Source organism: Panthera pardus, unplaced genomic scaffold (assembly GCF_024362965.1).
Source record: "Panthera pardus isolate Hobbes unplaced genomic scaffold, ASM2436296v1 HiC_scaffold_21, whole genome shotgun sequence".
Lineage (NCBI taxonomy): Eukaryota > Metazoa > Chordata > Mammalia > Carnivora > Felidae > Panthera > Panthera pardus.
In genome coordinates, this window is record NW_026526777.1 from 2130285 (window position 1) to 2157035 (window position 26751).

The 26751-nt window shown below is 63.2% G+C and overlaps 1 protein-coding gene across 6 annotated transcripts in view; it reads right to left on the minus strand.

Moving 5' to 3' along the window:
- The window catches only part of MEF2D (myocyte enhancer factor 2D), a 31452-nt gene extending 6493 nt beyond the window's left edge, over nucleotides 1–24959 (minus strand). The window contains exons 1-9 of one of the 6 annotated variants that reach the window (XM_053908806.1): nucleotides 24617–24959; nucleotides 8616–8807; nucleotides 7835–8038; nucleotides 6388–6522; nucleotides 5448–5658; nucleotides 5212–5268; nucleotides 3566–3756; nucleotides 3132–3152; nucleotides 1962–2091 (exon numbers count right to left, since the gene is read on the minus strand). In XM_053908806.1, coding sequence (XP_053764781.1) covers nucleotides 1962–2091; nucleotides 3132–3152; nucleotides 3566–3756; nucleotides 5212–5268; nucleotides 5448–5658; nucleotides 6388–6522; nucleotides 7835–8038; nucleotides 8616–8669 — 1003 coding nt within the window. In that variant the 5' untranslated portion in view covers nucleotides 8670–8807; nucleotides 24617–24959. Of the gene's footprint in view, nucleotides 1–1961; nucleotides 2092–3131; nucleotides 3153–3565; nucleotides 3757–5211; nucleotides 5269–5447; nucleotides 5659–6387; nucleotides 6523–6571; nucleotides 6710–7834; nucleotides 8039–8615; nucleotides 8808–13303; nucleotides 14575–24616 lie in introns of those variants that run through there. The other 5 variants (XM_053908805.1, XM_053908803.1, XM_053908804.1 and 2 more) reach the window with 5 other exon arrangements.
- Between the last annotated feature and the right edge of the window lie 1792 nt (nucleotides 24960–26751).

Sequence of the window (26751 nt, forward strand, 5' to 3'; positions counted from 1 at the left end):
CAGACTGACAAACGGAGTCTAAAGTCTGGCCCTGCTGGGCGCCTGTCCCTGGTTCATGGACACCCACTAAGCTCCCCTCCTGCTTGAGGAGACCTGCAAGGGCCACAGAAGGCGGCAGGAAGGCACCACCACGTGTTTCGGGAGCCCCCCGGACAACAGCTCCTGGAGAGTGGCCTGCACTGCCCTCTGCCAAACGCCCTGCCAGCCCCCAGGGAGCCTGAGAGACCCCTTGCGGGCCCACGACTCTTCCAGATGAGGAGACCGGGGCCCAGGAGGACGGCCGCCTGAGGCTGCCCCAGGACAGCGTAACCGGGCAGTGGGTCCACGTACAGGAACACACACAGGGACAGGGGACTCATTAGACACCTGGGTGATAAGATCTGGACACAGACACACGTCAGGGTCTGGCCCCTCAACATGAGGTGCTTCCCCAGGTCTCTTACCTGCCCCAAGGGACATCCCTATGGACGCTGCTGGGTTCTAGATTTTTGCCCAGGGGGAAGAGATAGGATCTTGTATTTGGTTTTGTTTTTTTTTAATTTTTGAGCAATCTCTACACCCAATGTGGGGCTCGAACTCACAACCCTGAGATTGAGAGTTGTACGTTCTACCAACGGAGCCAGCTGGACACCTCGATTCTGTATTTGTACAGGCGTCATGGTGTGATTCTGGAACCAGGATGTGGGGTGGCTGGAGAAGCGTAGGGGTCTTTTGGTCTAGTTTGATCTGATCACAAAACAGCCCTCACGCAAGCTGTTCCCGAGCGAGGGAACTGGCAGTGGGGGGTGGGGGCTGCAGAGGTCTCTTCGCGGGGAAACAAGTGCTCTGAAAGGAGGTGACAAGGAACGTCCCCACCGAGAAGTCCTTCCTGATGCAACAACAGAGTGCAGGCCAGGATGGCTGAGTGTCACAGGCTGTTGCTGGGAGGGGACAGTGGGTGACACAGGCCAGGACAGCCCCGGGGACCCAGCACAGCCTGGGCACTGGGTGGCCTGATTTCTTCTACCCAGAGGCCTCTCCTGCGCCCCCCAAGCGGCTCTCCACCTTCACACCCCTCTCTGACCTTCCCTTTGTCAGGGCCCTCCTCTCCCCTCCCCATCACCCCCCACAGCAGAGCCACCTCCTGGGTGAGAGGCCGTCTCCTCCCTCCTCCCCCTGCCCGAAGCCCCCAGCTGGCCTTCCCGACAGGCTGGGCAAACCCTCTTGATGGGCCTCCCTCTCTCTGGCCTCCTCCACCTGTGGCTTCTCCAGGAAGCCTGCCCTGCCTCCCCAAGGGCAGCCTGAGTCATGTGCTCAGCCCCCCACCCCCACCCCTGCCGCTGGCCTGGCCCCTCCTCAGACAAGGAGGTTCCTCAAGGACAGGAACTCCTCTTCCATTAGGTCCTGTATTAAAACGAGGAATCCGGGGCGCCTGGGTGGCTCAGTCAGTTAAGCGGCCGACTTCGGCCCAGGTCATGATCTCGCGGTCCGTGAGTTCGAGCCCCGCGTCGGGCTCTGTGCTGACGGCTCAGAGCCTGGAGCCTGTTTCGGATTCTATGTCTCCCTCTCTCTGACCCTCCCCTGTTCATGCTCTGTCTCTCCCTGTCTCAAAAATAAATAAAATGTTAAAAAAAAAAAAATAAATAAAATAAAATAAAATAAAATAAAACGAGGAATCCCCAGTTAGCAAATTTGAATTTCAGACAAAACAATGAACAGTTTTTTTAATACGAGTACGTCTTTGGGACATACTGTAGCAGAAAAAAGTCTTTGACACGTATTTATACTGCAAGATTACTCGCGGTTTCATCTGAAATTCAAATTTCAGGGGGCATCCTCTCTCTTTCTATTTGCTGAGTCTGGCACCGGCAGCCAGGTGGGGTCTCCCCGCTGGGGCTGGAGCACCCCCCTTCCCCCTCCCCACCCCCCTCCCCCCTCCGGGGAACAGTGCCCCAAGGCCAAGGGCACGCGCAGCCACTCACCTGTGTTGTAGGCAGTGGGCATGGAGGAGAAAGGGAGGCCCTGGCTGAGTAAACTCGGTGTTGCCACGGAAACCACCGGGGTGGTGAGCGAGTGGGTCGACTGGGAGGCCCCAAGGCGCTGGGCGTTGTTCTGCGGGAGAGAAGCGGGTGTCAACGGGTTGCGGGGGGCGGGCCCGCCTGGCGGGGACGCCTCGGCGCGGACACGCACGCCGACGCCGTCACGGGGACGCCGGGGCCCAGCGAGGGGCGCATGCACGCGTGCAGGGAGGAAGGCGCGCCCGCATCTGCCAGGCGTGGCGTGTGCCTGCGTGTGAGCACACACGCGTGTGGGGCTGTCAGCTCCATCTGCCGCTGAGTCACTTGTTTATTCCAGCTCCACGCTGGGGCCGAAACTGCCGCCGTGTTGGCCGCCAAAGCCCGCCTGCCTTTTCCAGCCTCTCTGGCCTCCCGTCAGGGAGCTGGGGAGGGAGGAGCCCCCGCCCCGCTCCTGGCTCGGGGCCGGGAGGGAAGCGTGAGCGCGCGTGCGCGGCTGCGAGCGCCTGGGAGCGCAGGTGAGGCGGGCTGCGAGCGGGCCTGAGCTCGAGGAGGCCGAGAGGAGGCAGGGAGTTACCAAGGACACCCCCGGCCTGGCCCTGGGCCGCAGCTGCCTCTGGGAAAGTGCTGCCACGGTCTGGCTGGCACCCCTCCCAAGGAGGTCCCTGTCCTGGGTTCCAAGAGTGCTCAGTGGGACTGAGTCAGAGGGCAAGTATGGTCCAGCCCCGCCAATGCAGGCGTCCTGGGGCACATCCAGACGGGCCCTCCAAGGCCAGAGGCCGCCCCACCCCATTGCGCGTGCGCGCGCGCGCGCGCGCGCGCACACACACACACACACACACACACACACACACACACACAGGATTAAGGGGTGTCTGTGTGAACGCATCACATAAAGACGTCCACGTCCACACAGGTACAAACACATGCATGCCTAACCCTGACCCCTGCCCCATTCACCTCTATACCCCGCTTGGCACTGAGCACAGCTCCTGGCAAACAACCGAGTAAACAAACAACACACACGACACACGCAGGCGGGAGGCAGGGGGCACACGCACACTCCATGCTGGGGCACGAGCCACGGGTGGACCCGGAGTTCAAAGCCACAGCACACACCTCACAGCCTCAACTTACCAGATCTAAATGGTCCTCAGTCTGGCAGCGGAAATAAAACCAAGGGGCTGGTTCAGTCTCTGACCTCTGCACACCCCCCAGACCCCTGTCCCCACGGCCACCCCATCTACCTCTTCACACAGGAGCGGGACGGCTCTCCAGCCTCGGACTCCGGAAAATGCTATATCCCAACGACCACCAGGTACGAAACCTTCACAATCCAGTCCTCATGCTTCCACAGGGATGTCAAATCCCTTCCTTCTCTCCCACCTCCTGTCCCTTACTGCCCTTGTGGGTGGCGCTTCCACATTCCAACCTCTCGCAGGGCCCTCGCGAGAGAAAGCTCAGGAGAAGTCCCGCCTCTACAGTCTCTCTCCGGAGGTCCCACCTGCTGGCTAGCCTCACGCTCTTCCCCCTTCCCCAGCCCCTACCCCTCGGTGCAGACACCCACTCACCAGGTGATGCATCAAGCCCTTTCCTCCCTGGGAAGTGATGACCCTCAGGTCGGGCTTGCGGCTGGGGGCTCCAAGCTGGGCGCTGTGGGCGGGCGGGGGCGGAGACTTGGCAGGGATGCCCTTGTTTAGACTGTTGCCATTGGCCACAGGGAGGAGGCCGGGGGAAGCCCGGGCACTGACGTAGCCATTCCCTGAGAGAAAGAGATGGGGGTAAAAGGAGAGACGCGGACCCAGCCCTCAGCCCCGCTAACTCCCCCCGCACCAGGACTCCACGCTCAGGCTGCCGGTGGGTGCCGAGCTCTCGGTTTTCCCCTAAAACCGCCCTGACTCCGGCATCGCCGGGCTCATTCCTCTGCCTCTAAGTGATGTGCGATGGAGCTCGCGGGGTCGGGAGCCCTAAGGCCGGTAGGAAGGAGCGGCCACGCCCTGCGCCAGCCCTTCCCACCTTTCCTCCTCTTGGTCTCAGACGGGAAGTCCTGCCAATCCCCCCACCTGCCCCGACTGGCTCACGGTGGCCCCAGCTGGAGAAGGGGTGGGCAGCCCGGAGCTGCCCTCGGTGAGGATCCCGGCCCCCGAGGCCAACTGACGCAAGACAGCGCCTCTGGCCAGGAGACGGGTGCCTTGATTTGGGTGGGTGCACGACAACACGCCCGCGGCTCTGGGGCACACGAGCCATCGCTGGCGGCGGTGGCGTCACTGGTAATGGGGAACGGACGACACGGCCACCACCATAATTACACTGGCAACAACAGGCATAATAACTACCTCTTACGTCTGCCCCACGCTCAACACCGCACGGGACTTTCACGTGCACACGATCTCATTTAATCCTCACGCCCGCCGTGCGAGGCAGACCGGACGTGGCCCATCACCCCTATTCACGAAAGACCAGACTCGAGGCCTGGTTGCCAGAGGTGTGAGGACTGGCCCGGGGCAGCACGGCCGGGCGGAGGCCAAGCCAGGGCTCGCACCCGCACCCCACACGCTGGGCCTGGGCACCTGCAAGGACCACCGGGGGTGCCCGGGAGTCTGCGGGCGCTTCTCTGGCCCTCTCCTCGAGAGGAAAAGGAAGTCACCATCCCCGCCTCTGACCCCAACACACAATCACTGCCACCAAGGTGTTTCTGTGGTGCCTGGGGCTAAGCTGGGGGATTCTAAGGCCCAGAGAAGTGGCGATGACCACAGTCAGACGTGTCACCTTGCTCTGTCCCCTGAGAGCACACTGTTCCCCAGGAAGTGTGGGGCTGCCTTCATCCCAATTCCCGGATCACTCTGGGAATGGCAAGAATGTCAGGGTGACGTCAATGGTGACATTCGAAGTCACAGTCACCAGTCGGACAACAGCACAGGGCGGGAGAGGCTGTCGGCTGCCGGGGGTCTGGGTGGGAGTCCATCGCCAACACCGTATGCTCCAGATCCCACCCAGGTGCCCCCACTCAACTGAAAGGACTTGGATATTCTCATCCAACTAGAAACTTGCCCAGAACGCCCCGGGCCTGCGTCTCTGATGATCGTCCACACCAGTCACTGCTACGGACAAAAGAGACCCACCCAACTCAGGCCCCGGCATCTTCCTCTCATCTAACGGGGGTCCCTCTTGGTCCCCGGGCCCGCGAGGCCGCGAGCAGGCAGGCAGCTGCACTCACCGACAGGGCTGGGGCAGGCTCCGTTAGCACTGGTGAGGTCTCCCCCCAGCATGGCCCCTGGGGGACAAGCAGAACCGTGATGAGTCGGCAGGACGCCCCCTTCCACGGTGTGTCCCGAGGGACCCCGCAAGCGGGAGGAGCCACACAAACGGCAGAATGCTGCACTGGGTGCAGGGAAATACCCAGTGCTAGAGACGGAATCCTGAGGTCCCCGGCACGGCTCGGTCCCACCTCACCTGCGCTGGCCGGCCGCTGGGGCAGGCCCGGAGACACGCTGTTCCTCTGCAGCGCTGGCTGCTGGGGGGACAGGAGCCGGGGGTCCGTGAGGGATGATGTCACCAGGGAGGGGGTGACCAAAGAGCCGCTGGGATTGCTGAACTGCAGTGAGCTCTGGTTGGACACGGGCACCGTGACGGGCATAGCAAAGTTGGGGGCCGGCACGGCTGACTAGACACAAAACGGAGAGGCAGGGTCAGGCCAGGTGACCCCTCGCCCCGGACCCACTCTGCCTGAGGGGGGCAGGCAAGGCTTCCTCTTGTCTCTGGGCTGTGTGTCCGAGGGCCAGCAGCTCGACCTCTCTGCCCTGGGCCCTCTCGGGGGAAGTACGCGGGCGGGGTGCCGTGGGGTGGAGCTGCGCTCACCACAGACAGGCCCAGGGATGCCCCGAGGCCCCCCGAGGAGGTGGTTAGTCCTCAGCCAGGCGGGACACACAGGGAGCAGGTTAGAGGCCCTGAGTACAGCCCCGAACGCACCCGCACAGCCGGGAAGGGCCCGCAACCACCGGCCAGGCCACCACGTCCCTTGTCGTCTCCCGGCACCCCGCTCGCCGCCCTCCCTGCTTGGAGGGGGTGTCGGCGCAGGCCCGACAGGGTCCCTGCCCTCCGGCGCCGTGGACAAGGAGCGCGGTCCCTACTTCCTGTCGGCTGAAGCCCTCACGTCATCTACACACGCCTCGCCGGGGAGAGGGACGCTCCAGGCCTCTCCCGCTTGTGCTGCGTCCGACACGACGCGCGTCTCGGCCAGGGTCACGGGGTTTTCACAAGCAAGGTCGGCGGCTGCTCGGGGGCGACCGACGCCCCCCACGGCGCAGGGCGGGCGTCCGTCGGGGGCAGCCGAGGGCCGGCGCGAAGCCACACCATGCAGCACGGGCAGGCGTTCCTCCACGCGACTACTCACGGCCAGTCTATAACTCTGCATCATTTTATCAAACTCCTCGTCTATCTTTTTATACTTCTCCTCCGTCTGGGGGGTCAGGGCAAACACCTCGTCCACCTCAGGGCTCTCACATTCCCTGTGTTTCTTGTGCAGCGCCTGGGGGGGGGCCGGAGGGGCCGACAGGGAGACAGTGAGTGGGGCTCACCCCGTAGCGCCGGAAGAGCCCGTCCAGCTCCTCGCTGGCGCGTCGGTACTTGTCCTCCAGCAGGGGGCTCTGCTCCAGCGAGTCCTCCCCGTCGGGCTCCGGGCTGTCACAGCCGTTGAAGCCCTTCTTCCTCAGGGTCTGCAAGCGCACCACTGTGTCAGCTGGGGGGAGGGGGGGCGGCCAACCCCACCCCGGGGTGGGGGGGGGGGGTGAACGCGTGCTGGGGGGGGGGCCCTACCCCAGAATTCGGCATGCACTTGGCACAGACCCCTCCCTCCAGGGTGGCAGGTGGGGAGGGGCCCTAAGGAAGCGCCACGGGGGGGGGGGGACGGCAGCCAGGGCTGGTGGTGCCCCGCGTGGCCCCTGGGCTCTGGGAGAGAAGCAGAGAGGGAGACGGAGGGAGAGGAAGGAGGGGGAGAAAGGCCAAGGGGACAGCAGCGTCTCTTGAGCCCCTACGACGCGACGCCCCGTGTGCTGTCCTTGCCCAGAGGCCGGGGGCTCCCCGCACATGCCCACACGAGGTCGGGGCACGCCCGGTAGGCCTGGAGTAGACCCCAGGGCTGCCGCCTTCCTGTCAGAACATCTTCACAGATGTGGTTTGTCTTTAAAGTCAATAGCGAGTGTAAATGTTCCATCCTAGACCAAACCTGTTTTCTCGAACAGAAAACTAAGGCAATTTCCTCCCCGTCTCGGAATTAAAGTCCCTCTCGGGGAAGGCAAGCCCGTGGCTTCCGGGCACCTCTTCACTGGCAGTTCTGTGCCCTGGGAGGGCACCTGAGCGGGGCAGGCTCCGAGGCCCTGGGAGGCTGACCCAGCCAAGGCCGTGTGGCCAGTCAGGGCCACAGCTGGATCCCAAAGCCCGTGTCCTTGGCCGGCTCGCAACACTGGCTCTTTGTGAAACGGAAAATTGCGCCACAGGGACCCACAAAGGGGCTGCGGCGGAGCAGGGGAGACAGAAACAAGGAAGGAGACAAAGGCAGAAGAGTGGGAAGCAGGAGTAGCCCAAAAGACGGAGCAGGAGAGAGCGAGCGAGCGAGAGAAGCCAGAGCAGAGACGTCAGGCGAGCCGAGCCGGCCGAGCATGAACTCGGCCGAGCATGAACTCGGAGAGGCCGGGCGGGCGACCCCCACCCGCCCTCGACCTCGACCTCCCGGTCCCGCCCGCCTCCCCCGGCCTGGGCTCGAGCGAGCGCGAGAGAGGATGTGGGTCCCTACGGCGTGCCCACGGGCGAGGGGCTGCCAGGGGCGGGACAGGCGGGCCCACCTCGATGATGTCGGCGTTGGTGCGGCTCTCGTGCGGCTCGTTGTACTCGGTGTACTTGAGCAGCACCTTGTCCATGTCGGTGCTGGCATACTGGAACAGCTTGTTGGAGTGGTTGAAGATGATGAGCGCGATCTCGCAGTCACAGAGCACGCTCAGCTCGTACGCCTTCTTCATCAGCCCGAACTTGCGCTTGGTGAACGTCACCTGCAGGTGGCGGGGAGGGGGTGGCCAGGTCTGGCTCAGTCAAAGCCCGCCCGGGAGCCCCTGGCCCCGGGGAAGAAACAGGCCAGCGCCTCTCTGCCCACACAGGGCCGAGACGGAGCCTAGAGCTGACTCGCTGAAGGGAGAGGGTGTGGACGCACAGAACGCCACACCTCTGTGCTGGGGGCTACAAGGAGGTCAGGGAAGGAGAAGAGAAGGGCTTCCCAGCTCCTCCCCTGGAGTAGGAAGAGGGGAAGAATTCCTCTGGGGGAAGAGAGGGTGTGTCCAGGGATGGCCTGAGGCGTGGGTATGGCTCCTGGGTGGGCAGCGGGGGGGGGGGGGGGGCACAGGTCCACGTGCTTGCAGCAACAGAGGAGCCTCAGAGTTCTGAGACACGGGGTTCCAAGAGCTGCGGGAGGTGGGGGCTCCTCTCCTCCTAACTCAGTCCTTCCCCTTCCATGATGGCCTCCAGAGGCCCCCTCCTCCAGGAAGCCCTCTTGGACTGGCGGGAAGGAGTGGAGGCAGAGGCCAGCTCCCTGCCCTCCTCATCCCACTCTACGTGGCTCCAAGACCTCCTCACCTGTCGGTTCCGCTCATCAGTGATTCGCTGGATCTGAATCTTTTTCCTCCCCATCTTCTCCGGGGATCCTCAGTGCTAGGGAGGGGAGGGGATCGCTGGGTGGCGGGTCTCGGCACGCCTTACACTGTGCTCATGAACGGCCTGGGACCAGGGCTCAGTTCATGGTCTGCAGGACACCTTCTGCACAGCCTCCTGGGAGAGGAGGGCCAGGAGACGGCTGTCAGCCCGGCGAGTGCCAGCACACAGGCGCGCAGGCCAGGCTCACAGCACCCCCGGGGGAGGCTGGGCAGCGCCCAGACCCATCCTCAGAATGAGGAAATGGTGATGTCCTGAGGGGACGACGGCAGGCCGCGGCCAGGCACCAGCTGGAACTCGCACCCAGGGCCCAGGCTCCGGTCCAGGCTCTGTCCACACCAGCCCTGCCACGCTCCGGTTCGAGATCACACAGAGCCGGTGTCCAGGGCTCTGGGTCTTGGAGGACGCCCCGCACCCCTTCCTCTCCCCGGACCCTGCCCAGAACAGAGACATCGGGGTTCGCCGGCTGCCCCTCTGGCCGAGAACGGCACTTGCAGTCCTGGAGCCCGGTGGGCAGAGGGCACCTGCTGAGGCCGTGAGCGGCTACCACGGTGCACCTGCCAAGATGGCAGGGCCCTGGGGCCCCCGGTCCGGAGCACAGCAGAGCTGGGCTAGAGCGCTGGTCCTCGCACCAGCCTCACGGAACCCCGGAGCCTGGAGTCCCCGACGGGGCTGGGGCGGCTGGGAGGGCTGTCTCCCCCCCGCCAGGGGTTGCTCCACACCCATCGGCACTACTCGGTGGGCCTCGGCCTACGGTTTCGTTAGAAGAAAGGGCTCTGCTGCTTAAAATGAGTCAATACGTGACCACCGCCCCCCGATTAGAGCAGAGGTCTGCAAACTTTTTCTGTAAAGGGACAGATAACAACTACTTTAGGCCTCACAGGCCACATGGCTCTGTTGTAACTACTTGACCGCCATTGTGGCGGGAAAGCAGCAGCAGACGACACATAAACAAGTAAGCGTGGCTGAGCTCCAGCAAAACCAGATTTATAACAACAGGCACGGGTCAGATAGGGCCCAGAGGTCACAGTGTGCCGAGTCCCGCTCTGGAGGAGCGGGCCACGTCTAGAACCCAGGTTCACAGCCGCGGGTGTGCATGGGGGAGGCCGGGGCAGGCACCGGGAAGAGGGCGCCCCATCTCACACACCCATAAACCAGTCATGGCCCACGGGCGAGGAGCCCCAGTTCCACAGCCAGGACGGAGGACGGGACACGGAGCCCTTCCAGAACGGGAGGGGGCGCGGGGATGGAAACCCAGCCTGACCCAGAAAAGCTACGTGCTCTCAGGTGTGGGAGAGGCTGGTGCCCTAACAGGCTGGGTGAGCCCTTGGGGCCTGGAAGGGCCCTGGGTGGGGTGGAGGCAGTTGACGACCCCTGGACCCCTTCAGCTCTGTGATTCCAGGAGAACTGGGGGCGGAGCCTTCCAGGACACCGAGCAAGCGGGCAGTGAGCACGAGGCCCGTGCGTCCTGAGGCCACTCTGATTAGGTCCTAGGAATCCAGGCCTCCCCTCCAGAGATTCCCCCCCATAGAGCCCCAGGCAGAGACCCCACTGCAGAGTCCAGGGAGGTGGGTTCTCAATTCCCCCCGGCCTGGGCACAGGTGATGGACATGCCTGTAGTTAGGAACCCCCTCCCCAACCCCCATTTCCAACGGCTGCTGAGTTTTCCTGGAGCCTTTCCAGCCCCTCTCAACCGTGGCCCCCAAGGTGCCAGAGCAGAAACCAAAGTTCACCCCTGCCGGCGTCTCGGCCACGGAGGGCAGAGAAGGAGGGGATCGGAGGACTCGGGAGGAGCCAGGGATACCTCTTCCCATCCTTCTCCAGCCCAGCCTCAAAGACAGTTTCTGCTCTGTCCTGAGACCTTCAGGAAACAGCTAGAGGGGTCCTGTACCCCTCTCTCGCCCCAGAGATGGATCCCAGAACCTCTTCCTCTCTTCCTTGCCCTCAAGGTGCTCCACGGGCCCTGGGCCTCCTACTGCCCCCCTTCTTGCCCCCCTTGGACAACACCCACACGGCCCAAGGGGCCCAACAGACACCCCATTCTTTGCCTCTGACGCCCATCTCAGCCAAAGCCCCACCTCAAAGGCCCCTGCCCAAGGGTTACAGCTAGGCTGCTTCCCCGTGCGACCCCGAGGCTGTGTCTTCCGGAGCCGGAGATCTGGGCTTGGCAGGAGGGTGGGGAGGGAACGCGGAGGACAAGGGGGCGAAGACGACGGCTTTTTCAACTGGATTCTGGGGCCTGGCCATGAAAACCCCAGTCTAGACTGGTTAATGCTGTCACTGCTGCACTTCTGTGGCTCAGAGCACCCACCTTCCCTCCAACACCCCTGTTCCCATCTCCCTCTCACCACCTTTTGTGCGTAAGCAGGTTCTCGCGGAGACGCGGCCTCTATCAGCTTATGGCCAATTCTGCCTCCTCCTCCAAGTGGAGAGAGAACCCTGTGTTTGCTCTCACGACCCCCTGCAGCCTGACCTTGTTCCCGTGGTCCTCGGGGCGCCCCGTTCCTTCCCTTCTAGCGCTCGTCACGACCGTCCGTTAGTTCCAAGTCTGAGCTTCCGTTTCATGCCTGGCTCCCAAGTTGCTGGGGCTTCGTGAGGGCAGGACCCACATCTGCCCTTTCCACTACTCCACCCCTGGAAGGAGCAGCTCAGGAAATGTCTGCTGAAAGGGCAGACTGTGTCACTGCTGTGACCCTGTGAGAAGTGCTCCTCGTGGTCTAACTTCGGTCAGTCCTATTGCGGGACCAGCTCCTTTCCCTCTGTCCTCCGTGGGGGCGGAACCCCTCTTCCCCCAACCGCCCCGAACTCGTCCATTTGGATACCATCTACCCTCCAACCACGCCGGCCTCTCCAGGCCTCAACTCTCCCGGCCCTCCGGCTGGTGCAGAGGGTGAGACTCTAAAGTCTTCTAAGAAGCAGCCCTGAGCACATGGATGGGGTTGCTTAGGCAACTGTCGCCTGGCAACCAGCTCCCTGGCTGATCTCCTACACCACCCCCCCACCCCCGCTTCATGCTGGGGGAGCTGGGATGTGAGAGGGATCAGGGCTGAGAAGACAGGGAAGCCAGAGACCCCCTGAGCATCCTCCGGCAGAGGGGAGTCAGGGATGAACAGACCAGGCTCCATCCATCCCCGGTCTCTGCCAAGGGACCCCAAGCACCTCTATAACCAACCGCCCATGTCCCCAGGGCCCCGTGCCCACTGCCGCCCCTACCTCTGTGCCAACAACACCTGCCAGAGCACGAGATGCCCCTGAATCGGCAGTCCTTCCTCCTATCTAACCAGGAGCCCTCCTACAGAGCAGGCTGTCTGTAATAATGTCTCTCCCCTTCCATCCTTTCTATCCCTTCTATGCTGCCGCAGTCTGAAAGCCCTGGGGCGAGGAGAGGAACTGGGCACACACTTTGGAAGAAGGGCGCTGGGGCCCGGGTGGGCACAAAGGACCCTATACAGACCCTTCCCGAGGTACGGAGACCCATCCTGTCCTGCTTCCCTCCTACTCAATTAGGAAGAGCCTAATGAACACCTGGACCTCCTTAATGAGCCCTCTGCCTGATTACCTCACCAACTGCCAGGAGCCAGAGGCCTGGGCATCTGTTCTCCAGATGTGTACCTTTTCTCCCTGGCCCGGCCTGCCCCCATTCCTCTTCTCCTCTCTGGCCTCCTCCTCTACGAAGCCCTCCCAGACCTGGCTTTTGGCTGTTTCTCCTGGAGCCCAGAGCTTGAGGGGGCTTAGCAAGACGCCAAGGAGACAAGAGGTTGGCCAGGGTGGCTTTCGGGCTCCAGCGGCCCCAGGGCCCGCCTGACCTCAGGCCACAGCTAGGACTCCTCAGGCTGGCAGCATCTGGGTCACCAAAAGCAGCCCTTGGAAGGCTCCGGCCGCTGCTGCTTCTGCTTCTCCCACTCGAGGCAGTGCTGGCAGGACCGAGCTGGGCAGGGTGGGCCTCCTGGGGGTGGGGAGCGAGGATGGAAAGAGCAGAGGGGGAGGATGGCAGCTGGGCTGATCCCTGGGGAGACAGGCACAGACCCACCTTCTTTGGGGAAGGGTGGCTGCAGAGAAGCCTTAGCAAATGGAGAACAGAGAGGGACGCAGGGCAGGAGCTCATCTGACAACACCCCAGACAAGAAGGAGGGGCTAAGGGAACCAGAGATGGTAGGAAATCCAGAAGGACCCCACAGACAGACATGTGTCCAGGCCCAAGCCGGGATCCAGACCCAATGGGAAGCCAGAGGGTTGTATCTACATGCAAACGAGGTGCGAACAATATGCAAAACGCACCCCAAAGGGGGTCTCAGTCTGGAAGGGGCAAGGGAGAAAAAACAGGCCCCTGCCTCCCCCAATTTAACACCTCTTGGTACCTGAGCAATGTTCAAACCATTCTCGGGTTTCAGAATGATGCTATCTCAGTTCCTGTGTGAGGGTGGCCTGGGGCCAGTGGGGAGAGTTGCGGGGAGTGGTCAGGGCAGCTGTGGCAGGGCTGGCCTTCCTGGGGAGCCCAGAAGTACCTTCCAGCAGACAGCCTCCAGCCCCTCTCCTGCCTCCTCGCGTCCCCCATAGCCTCCCGCCCACATCTGCCTGCCCTTGGCCCCTATCTGCCTCCAGAGCTGCCGTACCGGTGCAGGTCAAAACGGAGCAGAGGCCCAGAGAGGCTGAGCGAGCGGCCTCCCATCACAGAGCACTGGGCTTCGCACGGCAAGGAAGGCAGCTCTCATTAGGCAGGCCCTCCAACCCTTCCTCCCAGGCTGCTCCAGGCTGCAGGCTGTGGACTGGAAGGGAAGGCAGGAGGCGCTGGAGACAGCTGTCATCCCTCCTCCCGCCCCTTCCCCGTGGCTGGGCTGCAGGGCATGAAATAAGCAGCAGGCGCTGGGGGAGGGGGTGACAATCCAATCCACCTGTCACCCCCACAGTCAGGCGGCCTCAAGCAGCCTGCTCACTAACGAGGGAGGAGGCGTGGGTGAGGCAGACACAGAGGGGGGTGGGAGAAGGGGACAGACACACAGATGCGAAAAAAGAGGCAGAGAGGCCAAGAGGAAGGCCAAGTGTGGGGCAGAGGCAGGAGGCAGCGACAGGCCAGAGGGCCAGAGGACGGAGGGCGAGGCTGGAGCCCAGACTCAGAGAAGCGGGCAGACAACAGAAGCAGGCTCAACAGCGCCCCGGAGCTGCGCTGGGTGCGTGGGCACAAGGGGATGGGCCGCCAGGCCTGCCCTCCGAATACTTGCAGTCCAGCCAAGAGACAGGCCAGGGAAGGGCAGGTCCCACCCAGGGCAAGGGCAGGGCGAGGCAAGCAGGCCCTAGGGGCCTGGACTGGGCCCAGACCCCGCTGGGATGGGGCATCTGGGCTCCTGAGGGCGGGCAGGCCTCCACGGCGGGCAGAGGTGAACACGAGGCCCAGGAGCCCTGTGGGTCCCCCTGGGTGCCATCTCTGTTCCCACCCCAACCTGGAGCTTACAGCCCTCCTGGCCACCCTCTTGGCCCTGCAGCCCTCTTCCCCCCAAGCAGGGACATGTGGAAGTGCCCTCTGGAAGGTACGGTGGGCAGGTGAGCCCAGTGACGGCCCCAAACAGCGAGAGGGTGCAGGGGCTCGGGGCCCCTGGGGGACACACAGGGAGCCTTCCTCCGCAAACTCCAAAGTTGCCAGCAGCGGGGGGCAGTGCCCAGTTCTCACGCCCCCAGCCAGCTCCCCTACCGCTCCCCTGCTCCTCTCTGGTGTCCCTCTCCGGTCCCGCCCCTCCCCCAGCCAGGGCAGCCTCTTCGTCCAACCCAGGGCTCCAGCGTCTGCTTTCAAAGGCACAGGCGATGCCCGTCCAGTCCCTAGCCTCCTCCCCTCAAAGTTCTGTTTGGCAGGCTCGATTCCCAAACCCCGGGTTCCCACCATCTTCCCCTCCCTCGGGATCTCCCCTCCCCCAGCCCGGCAGCCTCAGGGTTGGGCAGGGGCTATTTTTAGCCTGGGCACTGAGCTAATTTTAACTCACCGACAGGGACCTGGGGGCGGGCTGGCAGGCTGGGGGGAGGGGGAGCAGCGGTCCGGGAAAGCTGGACCCCCGGCACGGGTGGTCTCGGGTCCTAGGCGCCCCAGGAGGGCAAGTGGAGGCAGGCTCTGCAGCTCGGGCCGAAGGGACAGGAATGGACTCGCCAGAGGAGCACCGACCGGAGTGGCCGCTCCCCGGGCGCCCTCCCCGCGGCTTCCGCTGGACACCTCTCCCGCGCCCCACCCCAGGCTTTCCCTCTGGGCAAATCTCCCGGGATGGGGTCATCCTGTTCTCTGCCCAGGAGATGCCTCTCCAGTGAGGGTCCGTCTCCCGAGCCTCCTCCGCTGCTCCCCCCAGCCTGTCCTTCCTGTAGTCTAGCTCCCATCCTTCCTGCGGCAGCTGTCGGTGTCCAGCTCCCACACAGGCAGCGGCCAGCCCACCCCCCAGGCTCCAGCACCGCCCACCGCAGCTCTGGCCTTCCCCGGAGGCCTCTGGGCTGGCTCCGAGGACCCAGTTCCTCACCAGTTTCTGGAGCCACCCAGTCCGATCTCAGGAAGAAGTTGGGGGTCACAGGAGACTGAATCTTAGCAGAACAGGGGTGGGTGCAGTTGGGCAATCAACAGCCCAGGGAGGCGTGGGGTCTCTGGACACAGGGATTCTGGATGCCTGGGTTCTAGTCCCTGCTCTGACCCTAAATCGCAGCGTGACCTTGAAGAAGTCACCGCCCCCTCCAGGCTTTATACCGCTGGCCAGTACAATGGGTGGGTGGCAGGGACTAGGCACCTGAGTGCCCTTCCAGCCAGGACATTTGGTTCCCGTGCCCTTTGGAGAGGCCCAAAAGGGAGGTCGGAGTGGCTTATTCCATGGGGAGGTAACAGAAGAGACGGCCCGGTTGGGTCCACTGTCCTCCAGCTTAGAGGGAAGGACAGCGTAGAGGCCAGAAGAGAGTAGGGATGGGGCTGATAAAGGGGGAAGGTGTTTTCTGAACAGTCATCCTCACAACAGATGGCGAGGGTCGATGGAGGCCCAGGGTCAGCCAGGGCGGGTACGAGGAGGGCACGCCAGGAGGGGACACCAGGGCCCTGGCAGCCGAGAGTCAGCTACCGCACTGCCCAAGCACACCTGGAATGCCTATCGGACCCAGGGCTTGGGGTCCTACTGCTGATTACTAAGTAATGACTGGCCCAAGGTCACGGTCATGGTCATAAGTGGGGTCAGTTCTGGAACCCGAGCCTGAGCCTTGCTTCACACTCTACCGGGCGGACTGATCAGGAATGACTCACTACCACTCATTTGCATGAGGATTTGCATAGTGTCTCTGACCTTATTCCATCTGGGCTCAACTTCCCATTCCAGGAACTGCCCCCCCCCCCCCCGCCCCCAGCATCCCTAGGCACTTCGGATGGCGTTCCTGGTACCTCAGACCTCCAGTGCCATCTTTCTCCTCCAGAAGGCACTCCTGGATTGATCAATAATCCTGGTGGTCCTGTCTAAGTTCTCAGGCAACAGGGTCCCCCACTTGTGCCCAGGTGCCTGTCCAGGTGAGGACAAGGGAGCAGGTGTAGTGAGGAGTGAGGGCTGCAGCAGGAGAGACTCGGGCAGTGAAGCGTGCCCGCCGCACGGCTGCCCGGGGCTCCCCAGGAGAAAAGCCCTGCCCCACGGCTGAGCACCAAGGCCCCAAGGCTGGGGCAGCAGAAGGATGCGGCGGGCTGTCCTTTACTTCCGCCCCTGTCCTTATTTCTAAAATCCATTTCCAACACTCCAAACGAGAGGGGGCGGCCCAGCGCAGCAGGCAAGACAGATGCAAAGCTACCGAGAGGACTTCCCAGGGCTGAAGTTTTGGCCTCAAAATAGTCTCTGGGGCTCAAGTTTGCTTTGTTAGAAGTCACCCAGGGGCACCTGGGTGGCTCAGTCGGTTAAACGTCTGGCTTTGGCTCGGGTCATGGTCTTACAGTTCATGGGTTTGAGCCCCACACTGTGCTCTGCACGGACAGCACTGAGCCTGCTTGGGACTCTCTCTCTCTCTCCCTCCCTCTCTCTGCCCTTCCCCACCTGTGTTCCCTCTCTCTCTCTCTCTCTCTCTCTCTCTCTCTCTCTCTCCTGCTCACTCGCTCAAAATAAATAAGCTTAAAAAAAAAAGTCATCCAGCCAAGCACGGGCAGTGGGTAAACGTACGGGAGAGCATGGGGACCTAGTACACCACTCCAACCGATGGGCACCCCAGGGCCACCGGTCCCCTGCCTGCCCTGAGGAGGTCGGACAAGCTGACCTCTGCCTGTCCAGTTACAGTGCCGACGCTTCCAGCCCTGCCCTCTGAAACACGGGAAGCCCAGCAGTGGCCTCCTATCCTGGGCCAGTCCTTCCTGCTATCTAACCTCCTTCCCTCCCACAGCGGCCGATCCTTCCACTGGAACCTAAAGCCGCTCCAGTCGCCTAGAGGAGAGTGGTGGACAAGGGCCCCTGGCCAGATGAAGCGGTTGGGACGGTTAGTGTGTCACCTTCCACCTCCCCACCCAACTTCCCTCTGGGGTCTCAGGAGACAGAAGTGAAAGTGGCAGCTGGGGCCTTGGGGGCGGGTCAGCTTGGGAGCCGTTGGGTGAGCATAACGCCACCGGTGCCGTGTCTGGGCCGCCTGCCATAGCAAACGGGTGGGCTGATGGTTAGACCAGGGGAGGGACTTCCCGTGGAAATGAGGGCATGGGGTAACTATGGACTGGAGGCCCCCGACCAAAGGGAGAGCAGGCTAAAAAGGAAACAATGGAGGAAAGCGAGCGGTGGACGGTCTCGGAAGGGCAGTCTCTTCCAGGGCGGCGCCTGGTCCCTTGTTTAAAGCGGTTAGATCTTTCCTTCCCAACCACAGGGCAGGGGCCCGGCTGAAGAAGACGGAGGGGGCCTGGGCCCTGACTGCCAGAACCCGGGGGCCAGAAGAGAGGAAGAGAAGGCCCGAGGCCTGGGCCCTCCCTCACACCGGGTGGGACCCATGCTGATGACGGGCGAGGTGGGGGGTCAGAATGTGACCGTCCACCCACAGTCACAGTACACACCGGGCCGAAAGAGGCCAATCCAATCAGAGAAGGCAAATCCTCCTAGAGACATCATGACCTCAGGGAGCCACAGGGGATTTAAAGGGGCCGCTCAGGGCGGCGGCTGGGTCTCCTCCGGACTGGAAGGACAGTCCTCTAAGCCCCTGGCAGGGGAGGGCGGGCAGTGCGGCTGCGTGGGCCTGCTGAGGCGGCCAGCCAGGCAGCTCTTACAGGATTAGCTTGCTGCTTTCAGGAAAGGTGCCAGGTGGGGCTAAGATGCCCAGCCAGATGGAGGGGGCCCGGCGGGTGGAGGGGGGTACCTCCACACAGCTATGCGAACACTTGACCCCACATTCAAGTCGCACCCCTCCTGCTACCCCGCATCCCGCCCTCGCGTGAAGGTTCTGGGCAAAGACCCTCTGCTCGCCGGCCGGGACCCCTGGCTGTCGACCAGCTTTCTCTGCCTGTGATCTGGTGCAATCCTTCCTCTGAGCGGGGGGAAGTCCGGCCAGTTGTCCACTCTCAACCCTTCTGCCACACTTTACCACTGGGACCCACCCCCACCCAGGGGGCAGAGGGGTTCCTACCCTCCCCTGCCGGCCAGCCCCTCACCCCTTCCCCCACCCCGGGCTGACAGGTGGGAGAAACAAGAGGGAACAGCTGGGCCAGGACACCTGTCTCCACCCAGTCAGTCCGGGCCCCACAGGCCTGCCATGGGGGGGTGCACCGGGGAGTCAGCAAAGGCGGGGTGGGGGGGGCGCAACTGTGCTGGCTGGAGGAAAGGGGCTCAAAGGTCAAGAAGAGATGTGAGGGGGGAGGCCAAAGTCCCCCCCCACCCCGTTCAAAATCAGCCCTTCCTCCTGGTCCACCCCAACCGTGACCCTTCACCAAACGCAGAACACAGACACGCTTTAAAGGAGAAAACTCGAGGTTTGAGGTCATCAGCTCCATTCTCTAGGCCTCCAGGTTACTTGATTGTCTGCAGCCTGGACCAGGAAGTCTCCAGAAAGGAGACAGACCCCTCTTCTCCCCCCCGACCCCCACCGACTGTTTCCTCTTGAGGTTGGGGATGAGCTCTCTTACGCCGTATTCTCCCAAACCCGAACCCCAAGTATCAGCTGGGAGGGGGCGGGGCGGGGGGCAATCCTGAGGACTGAGGGAGCATGCGGCCAGAGGGATCTGCTCGACTCACGGCGAGGTGGAGGTGGAGGGGCCGGTTCTGAGGCAGGGAGGCAGCTGGCTGGGGAGGCAGGGCTCCGCTCAGTGTCCCCAGCCCATCCCAGAGTCAGACTGAGCCCTAGGCCCGGAGGCCCCCGCAGGGCCCCCTCAGTACCTCCCACACAACCAAGCCCCTGCCAGGACACCGCCTGCCCCCACCCTGTCTTCAGGGCGGCCGCCCAGGGCCGGCAGGTCCAGGCCAGGCTGCAACTGGGGTCCAGAAGAAAAGAGGCACACCGTCTAAGCCCCCGCTCTCCGGACCGCCTCGCGTCTCCCCGCGGAAGTCAACTCAGAGCCGGGCAGGGACAGGCCCCCCGGTCAGCAGGTCAGCGGTGCAGCGGAGCGACAGAGGTGGGCCCACCGCACCTCCCTCCCCCTGGGGGTTCTAGCAACCCCTCCCAGGGCACAGGCCCCACCAGCCAGGCCTCCCGCCTTCCCACAAGCCAGAGCTCTGGCCCGGCCCGCCTTCCCGCACTGGTGTCTCGCTGTGCCCAGCTCGAGGGGGCACAAGCAGGGGGTCACTGGGGCCTGCCCTCACACTCCTTGCCTGGGGCCCTCCTCCCGTGGCACTCCATCGGGGGACAACACCTCCTCAGGGAACCGAAGCAACATGTCCCTCAGTGTGCCACCAAACGCACCTCTGACCTCTGCCAGGGAGTCCTTCCACTCGTCCTCTTCCTCCTCCCAGGCCTCCCCGGGTCCCCGGCTACATGGCCCCGGCTGCAGGGCAGGAACCCTTCCCTTCGCCTCAGACAAGACCCCTGACACTTGCCAACTGGGAAGAGGGGCCTGTGAGGTCTCCCTACTCCAGCTGGATCGAGTGATGTGGAGACAGGGGTGGAGCAGACGAGCCCCGAAGCAAGTGGCTTCAACCTCCAACTCGGCTCCCCAACTGGGAAGAAGTCGTGCAGACAAACGCAAGTCTCCGTGTCACCATGCCCAGCACAGAGCTTGGCACACAGGGACACGACAAATGGAAGTTTCCTTCCTCCAGTCCCCAGGGATCTCAAAACTTTCAGTTTTAGGTCTCCAAAGTATACTGGAAAGTAGAGCAAAGGGGTACTGCCGACGGTGAAGTTCCCTTGACCAGAGGACAAGAACGCCTCCTTTTCTATATGCTTCCCTGGTCTGCCCAACTCCTAGGGGAGTGGCCGGAGCACCCGGCCAGGGGCACCAAGCCAAGGTCAGTGACCAGGCCTAGAGCCCGGAGCCTCCCGGGAGGCTGACTTTAAATGAGTAAATATGGTCCCGCCTGGGTGTGGCCAGCAACAGGCCAAGCTCTGGACAAGTCCCTCCCTTCACAGCCTGCAGCAGAGGGAGACAGCCCAGACAGCAGGCACTTCCCATCCCTGCAAAGGCTGTTGGGGTCCCGCGCAGAGTCCGTGAACACGTCCTCAGGTCTCCACGCCAACCAGGACCAGCCAGAAGCATAGCTAGGCTCCCAGGAATGGGGGGGGGGGGGGGGGGGGGGCGGGGGGGGGTTGCGGCCACAGCCTCAGGAAAAGGAAAAATCAGACGCAAAGGGGCTTGGGGACCAGCCAGGCTGAGGATCTACCCCCACGATGCCTGAGGACTCAGACGCCACCCTGCTCATCAGAGTGAGTGGGGAGGGTGACAGGGACCACAGCCAGAGCAGGACTCCCGGGTGCTCTGATCCCAAGGCTAGTGACACTCCTGGATCCCTGGAGGGCTGACTTACCCCAGGGCACAGGTCAGCATGAGGGGCAGAGGCGGTGCGAGCCAGGGCCTCGGGGAGGGGCACGTGGGGATGCTGCAGGGGTGGTGACAGAGGTCAGCCAGGGGGGCTGCCCAGCTGTGGTCTAACCTCCGTGCCTCCTGCTCCGGTCAGCCCTCCCTCTTGCACGTTCTCGCCCCTCGTCCCCCACCCGTCCTGGGCCTCCGAGCCTTTAATCATCTTTCCATTTGCTGCCCTCCCCCGCCCCCCTCGGACCGGCAGCGGCTCCGTGGGTGTCCACACGCTCGTGTGCGCGCGTGTGTACTTGCACACCTTCATGCGTGTGCACCACTGAACTCTGGGGACGTGCCAGGTGCGTCTGGGCACAGCAGTCTGTAGGGGACCCTCCTTCCCCAGCACCCCTGCCGGGGGGAAGGGGCCGAAAGACTCCAGGACAAACTCTCCTCGGCTTCAGGCAGGGGAGCAGGAGAGAAAATGAATACCCCGTCCTCACAAGGCCGCCGTGCGAGGCCTTCCAGCAGAGCCGCCTAGAACCGCCCGAGAAGCAAGTGCTTGGAGATCCCCGTCTCTCCCAGGCCAGGCTAGAGCCACCTCTGTGCCCTGAGCCAGCTCCGCCCACGGGTCCCTCCCCGCATGCTGCCGGGGTGGACAGGCCGGGCAGCATCAGCCACAGCACGGCCAGGTGTCCTGCGTCCCGCGCACAGCGGCTAGCGCCTCACACCTCCCCCTCCCGCCATGAGTAAGCCACCAAACTGGGACAGAAGGACGGTCGGTTGGCCGGACTCCGGCCCCATGACTGGCTCATAAAAGCCACCAGCAATTACAGTGATGCTGAGGCTCTGCCGGCTCGCCACCTCCTCCTCCTCCTCCTCCTCCCTGTAAAAAGGGAGACAACTGCCTCAGACCAGGTGGCCTCAGAGAGCCCGGAGAGGCCCAGCCGTGGTCCCCAGGGATGGGGAGAACCCACCACCACCACCGTACCACAAGACCCAGGATCTGGCCCTCGACGGCGACTCCAGGCCCACGTCCGATCCTCACGTCCGCCACGGAAACTGAACGGACGCCAGCTACGACCCGTGCCCCGGAGGTCGGGCCTCCACGACCCACCCCCCATCAGCTCCCCTTCTCTGGTAAGGCCACGGCCGCCCGCACTAGAAGGGCAGAGAAACGGGGGCCTTGGCTCCAAAGGCAAGTAGGGAAATGCCGGCCCCACCCGTCTGTCCCTGCCTCCTCTTGCTCCCACACAGGCAGAGAAGGGGCTGGCAAGGTGTCCCGCACGGGGCCCACCCACGCCAGGCCAGCGTGAGCGCCGAGATTCTGGACGCAGTGCCAGCCTCGGGAAGGCTGATGAAGGTGGGCACAAGTGCAGGCCCAGGTGGCCAGGAGAAGGTCAGCAAGATGAGCGGAGGACCAGGCCTCTCTGGGGGCACGAGGGCTCAGGATGCTCAGAGACACCTTCCCAGGGCAGGCTCAGAGGAGGAACAGTGGGAAGGGTTAGGTCACAATCAGTGAGGGTCTAACCTCAGGCTTCCTCTCCCCGGGACCCCTAAGGGGCCAGTGGGCCTCCCCCCACCCCGCCTCCTTGCTCTGATACTCTAGACCCCACCTAAGTGTATCCTCCACGCACCCCCCCCACCCCAGCACACACCTCCCAGGAAAGACCAGGGAAGATTAAAAAAAAAAAAAAAAAAAAAACCTGCTGGAGAAAGATTATATAACAGCAGCCAGAAAGACTATCATATCTCCCAGCCTGTGAGAAGAGCCAGGAGCCAGGGCAGAGCTGGGAAGCCCAGGCCCCTCCAGCCCCGAAGCAGAAGGGACAGAGTGGGGTGGGCAATGGGCAGTAACAGCCACCCTTCTAAATCCCCCACCACTCTGCTCCAGCCAATGGGTCCAGGGCACAGAAGCCCCGGAGGAACCTCTCATGCCCATCCCCCAACACAAGGGTTATGATGCTCTCTGACCGGGTCCCACTTCTTCCCTTGGACCAGGGGTTCCAAGAGCAAGAATTGTGGCTTCCTTCTTATGGCCTCTCCCTACTACGAAGCCATGCCTGAAACAGCGCAGTGAGACTGAAGCTCTGACACAGACTTGCTGTGTGATCTCAGGCAAAAGGCTCAACCTCTCTGGTCTCAGAGGAGTGTGAGTGAAAACTCTTCTTTTTCCAGGGAAACCAGAGACCCCTCCCTTACAAATCTATACACACGAATACACACACACACAAGCACATACAGAGTAGGTGGGGGGTGGGGGAGAGACAACAAAGAGAATATGACCACTGACACCGAAGGGTCCAAACGCCTGTGCTAGGACAAAGTGGGAAAGAGCCACACATCAGCTCTAGTGTCCCCCCAGTCACCCCACATAAACGGGTCCTCAGCCACCCTCACGCTGATCCCACCCCGCCCCCACCTCCTGCCCAACACACTGGGAAACCACAGGAAGGAAATTCATTCCCAGGCAGGCCGTGGGAGCTGGGACAGCCAGGCTAAGTCCTGGGGCGGGTGTGACCCAGCGGCCACAGGCGGGCTGGACAGCTGTGAACACTGACATGTGCCTTTTCAATGCTCTCCTTGGCTACCAGGACCTCCCTGTCCGGGGTTTGAGGACAAGTGGGAGGCGGACAGCTCCCTAACTTCAATACACCCAATCTCCAGCTGGCCTGGGCTCCCCTCCTACTTTGAGGCCAGAGCAGCCCAAGGTCACCGCCCCAGACGGCAAACTTCCCATAGTCCAGGCTGGCCCCCGAATTGCCTAGGAGACCCGCGGAGGGGCTAAGGGAGGGGGGGAGGGCCACCCCCCAAACCAAAGAAACCAGGCCAACTGGGAACCCTCACAAAGGGGACTGGGCACAGGGAAGGGGGACACAGGATCCACCCACTGTACCCTCCCCCAACCCACCAACAATGCACCGTTTAGGAGGAGGTACAGAGAGCCTCCCACTCGGAAGGACAAACCCGAGGTAACCCAGTCGTGGTGCAAAGTGTGCCCCCAACCGGGACCCTCCCCGCACAGGGACAGACCTCCGGAGGCTGCTGAGAGGTCGGCTGGAATCACGAAGAAGGAGCCTTCTGCTCATCCCCCTAAGACCCCAACCTGACAGGAGGGGGCTGGCGTGGGCGCGAGACACAAGATGCATCCCAGTCTCCTTTGGCCCTCCCTCCCCGGAAGCCCCCCAAACTCTCCGTCGACCCCCACTCCCAGACCAGTCCAGCCTGCCATTGGTGGAGAGAGGGACTGGAGAACTCGTGCCCAGATGTTGAACAGCTGCAAACTTCTGGCCAGGGTTTCTCCGACTGGGGCTGCTGCCGAACCAGATCAGGGGTCTCGGAACGGGGGCAGGAGGTCCCCGGGAAGGGTCGAGCGTGCCCACGCCCGCGGCGGCCCCGCGTCCCAACTCCACAGGCACCCGGCAAACCCGGGCCCCGGACACACACACACTCACACACCCCAACCCACCACCCCGGTGTCATCTGAACGACGTCCCCCCTCCCTCCCCCGCTTCCCAAACAGCTGCGGCTCCCCCCGCCCCCACCCTCCCGCCGCCCTCCCAGGCCCCCTTCTGCACCATTTCGGGCCAAGGAGGAGTGAACAGGCGGCGCGAGGAGGGAGAGGGAGGGAGGGCCGCCTGTTAAAATGTCAGTCGCTCCCGGCTGTCACCGGAGACCCCCTCTGAGGATGGCGCCCCTTCGGCAGACCACTCGGAGGCCGTCGTAACCCCGGACACCCGCAGCCGGGCGCGTCCCCAAGCGCGGGTCCCCACCCCGACCCCGACGCGCAGGGGAATGAGCCCCCTGCACTTGTCCCCCGGCCGCGTCCCCCACACAAACAAGCAGCCCCCCACGTAGTCTCCCACCGGCGCCGCCCGGAAACAGCCAGCTCCGCGAGTTCCTCCCACCCGGGGGCCACCCCATCCCACCCCTCAGGGGGACGGTCCCGACCACCCTCCACCCCAAACCCAGGACGGGGTGGGGGAGGGGGCCTCTTAAAGCGGCAGGCGCATTATTTTCCCCTACTCACCGGCCCCGCTGGGGGAAGGGGGTGTCACGGCTGGGACGGGTGGCCCTCGCCCCCGGTCCGGGGGATCTTCAACACCGGGCAGCCGCAGCTCCGGGCGGGGGGAATAACAAATGAGGCCGGCGTCCGCGCGGGCCCTGGGCGGCGCCGGGGGGCCTGGGCCCCCGCCGGGGGCGCGGGGGCGGACAGGCGCGCGGCGGGCAGGGGGAACCGGGGCCGAGCGCCCGAGCCGCCTCGGCGTTGTTGATATTTTGCTTCCTTCCTCCTTTCGGGCTCCAAAGGTAACTCCTCCAGCCCCCGGGAGTCGAGGCCGACGTAGGCACAGCTCAGCCTAGCTTGAGGGGTGGGGCCCGGGGCTGACGGGCAGGCAGGGGGGCCAATGGGAGGAGCCCGCGGCGGCGGGGCGGGGCCGGAGGGGGCGGATCTGGCCGCGGCCCCGCCTCGCGCCTCCCGCGGCCGGCCGGGCGGGCCGGGCGCCCCACCCACCGCCCTCCAGGCTAGGCTGCGGCGCCGGGAGCGGCGGATCCCTCCGCCGGCCGCGAGGGGAGGGGAGGGGTGGCGAGGCGAGGCGAGGCGAGGCGAGGCGAAGGGAGGGATGGGGAGGGGGCCGGGCTGGCGGCGCGGGGAGGCGAGGCTAGCCGATCGCGGAGGGCCGGCCGGCGCGGGGCGCCCCTCGGCGCTGCTGCCCCCGTGCGCTTGCCGCGGTCCTCCCCGCAGGCGCGGCAGCCGCCGCGCACACGAGCGGCCCCCCTCGGCCCCCAAGCCCCGGGAGAGTTGGAGGTGGCGGTCTAAGTAGACAAATTCAGGGTGGACGCCAAATGGCGACAAGGTTCCGGCTCCCCCACTAAGTGTGCGCCGAAGCCGCGCGCAGAGGAGCACGTTCTCTGCCGGGGGTTACCTGGGGAGCTCGCCCGCCCCTCTACCTGTGACGGGCGCCTCCCTCCCCGGGCCCGGTTCGGCAGACGCCCAGCAATTTAAAGCGACAGCTCATAGTTCTTGGGTGACCTAATCCCCAGTGCCTGCGGTCCCAGAGCACTTACAGCCGAGGGGGGCAATTTAAAGGGGCGGGACCTTAATTTCCCCCAGCACAGGAAACGCCCGAAAGCATCTTATTAAAGAAGCAGTAGTAGCTCTTAAAAAAAAAATAAAATAAAATAAAAAAATCCCTAGTTGCCCCAGGGCGTGGTGAATCTTCACGTGCCCTACAACAGGAGTGTGGGTGCCATGCCTGCCTACCCCACTGACCCGGGCAGACTTCTTCTCCAGCAAACCTATTACCTCCAGATCCTGCTGCTTTCTACCTGCAGCCTTAGGAAATGATGGAATCCGGCTTCGATCTCTAAGAACCTTGCAGAACAGAGGGGCGCTCAGTTCTTCACACACCCTGATTTCTATCTGGCTGGGTCTGATTTACTGAACAAAGACGAGATTCTGCGTGAAGTGTTGGGTTAAGTTCTGGGTGAAGAGACTAATACATACGAGAGAGACAGCTAGTCGTGGTGATTGAAAGCATCAACAGTGGAGCAGTGGAGCTGCCTGGGTTCGAGTCCTCACCTTACCCTGCGTTACCTTCCCCTATGTATGTTACCTGTGAACACGGGTACATGGTTAACCTCCCTGAGCCTCGTGATCCTCATGGCTAAAATGGAGATGGTGATAACAGTGCCTAACTCCCACGTTTGGTGTGGAGATTAAGTGAGCGTATGCAAGCAGACTGCTTAGAACAGTGCCTCACGCTACATTATAATAACTTAAGGGTTGGACTCCCAAGACAACTTTAGGTCCATTATCCCATACGAGCCTCAAAGGAGGCAAGATCAGTGGAACTGCTTTGCCAATAGGTTGGAGGTTTATCTTGTATGTCCTAAAAATGTCCTAAAACAGGAAGCCAGCAGGCTCCTATTTCCTTGGCCTCAGTTTCCAACCCTTCCACCTGGCCCCTCCTTCGGGAAACCTGATTTAAACAGTGTCCTGCTTTGTCCCCAAATGTAGCTTCTCAGTTCTCCATCAGATCTGGGAGATGGGGCCCCAGCACCAGAAGATGTCAGTCTTCCCTGCGAGGCAGGGCTAGCTTGCCCCAAAGACCACACTCAGGGGAGGCTAGGGGAGCCCATCTGTCCCGTCCCAGAGGACCGTGA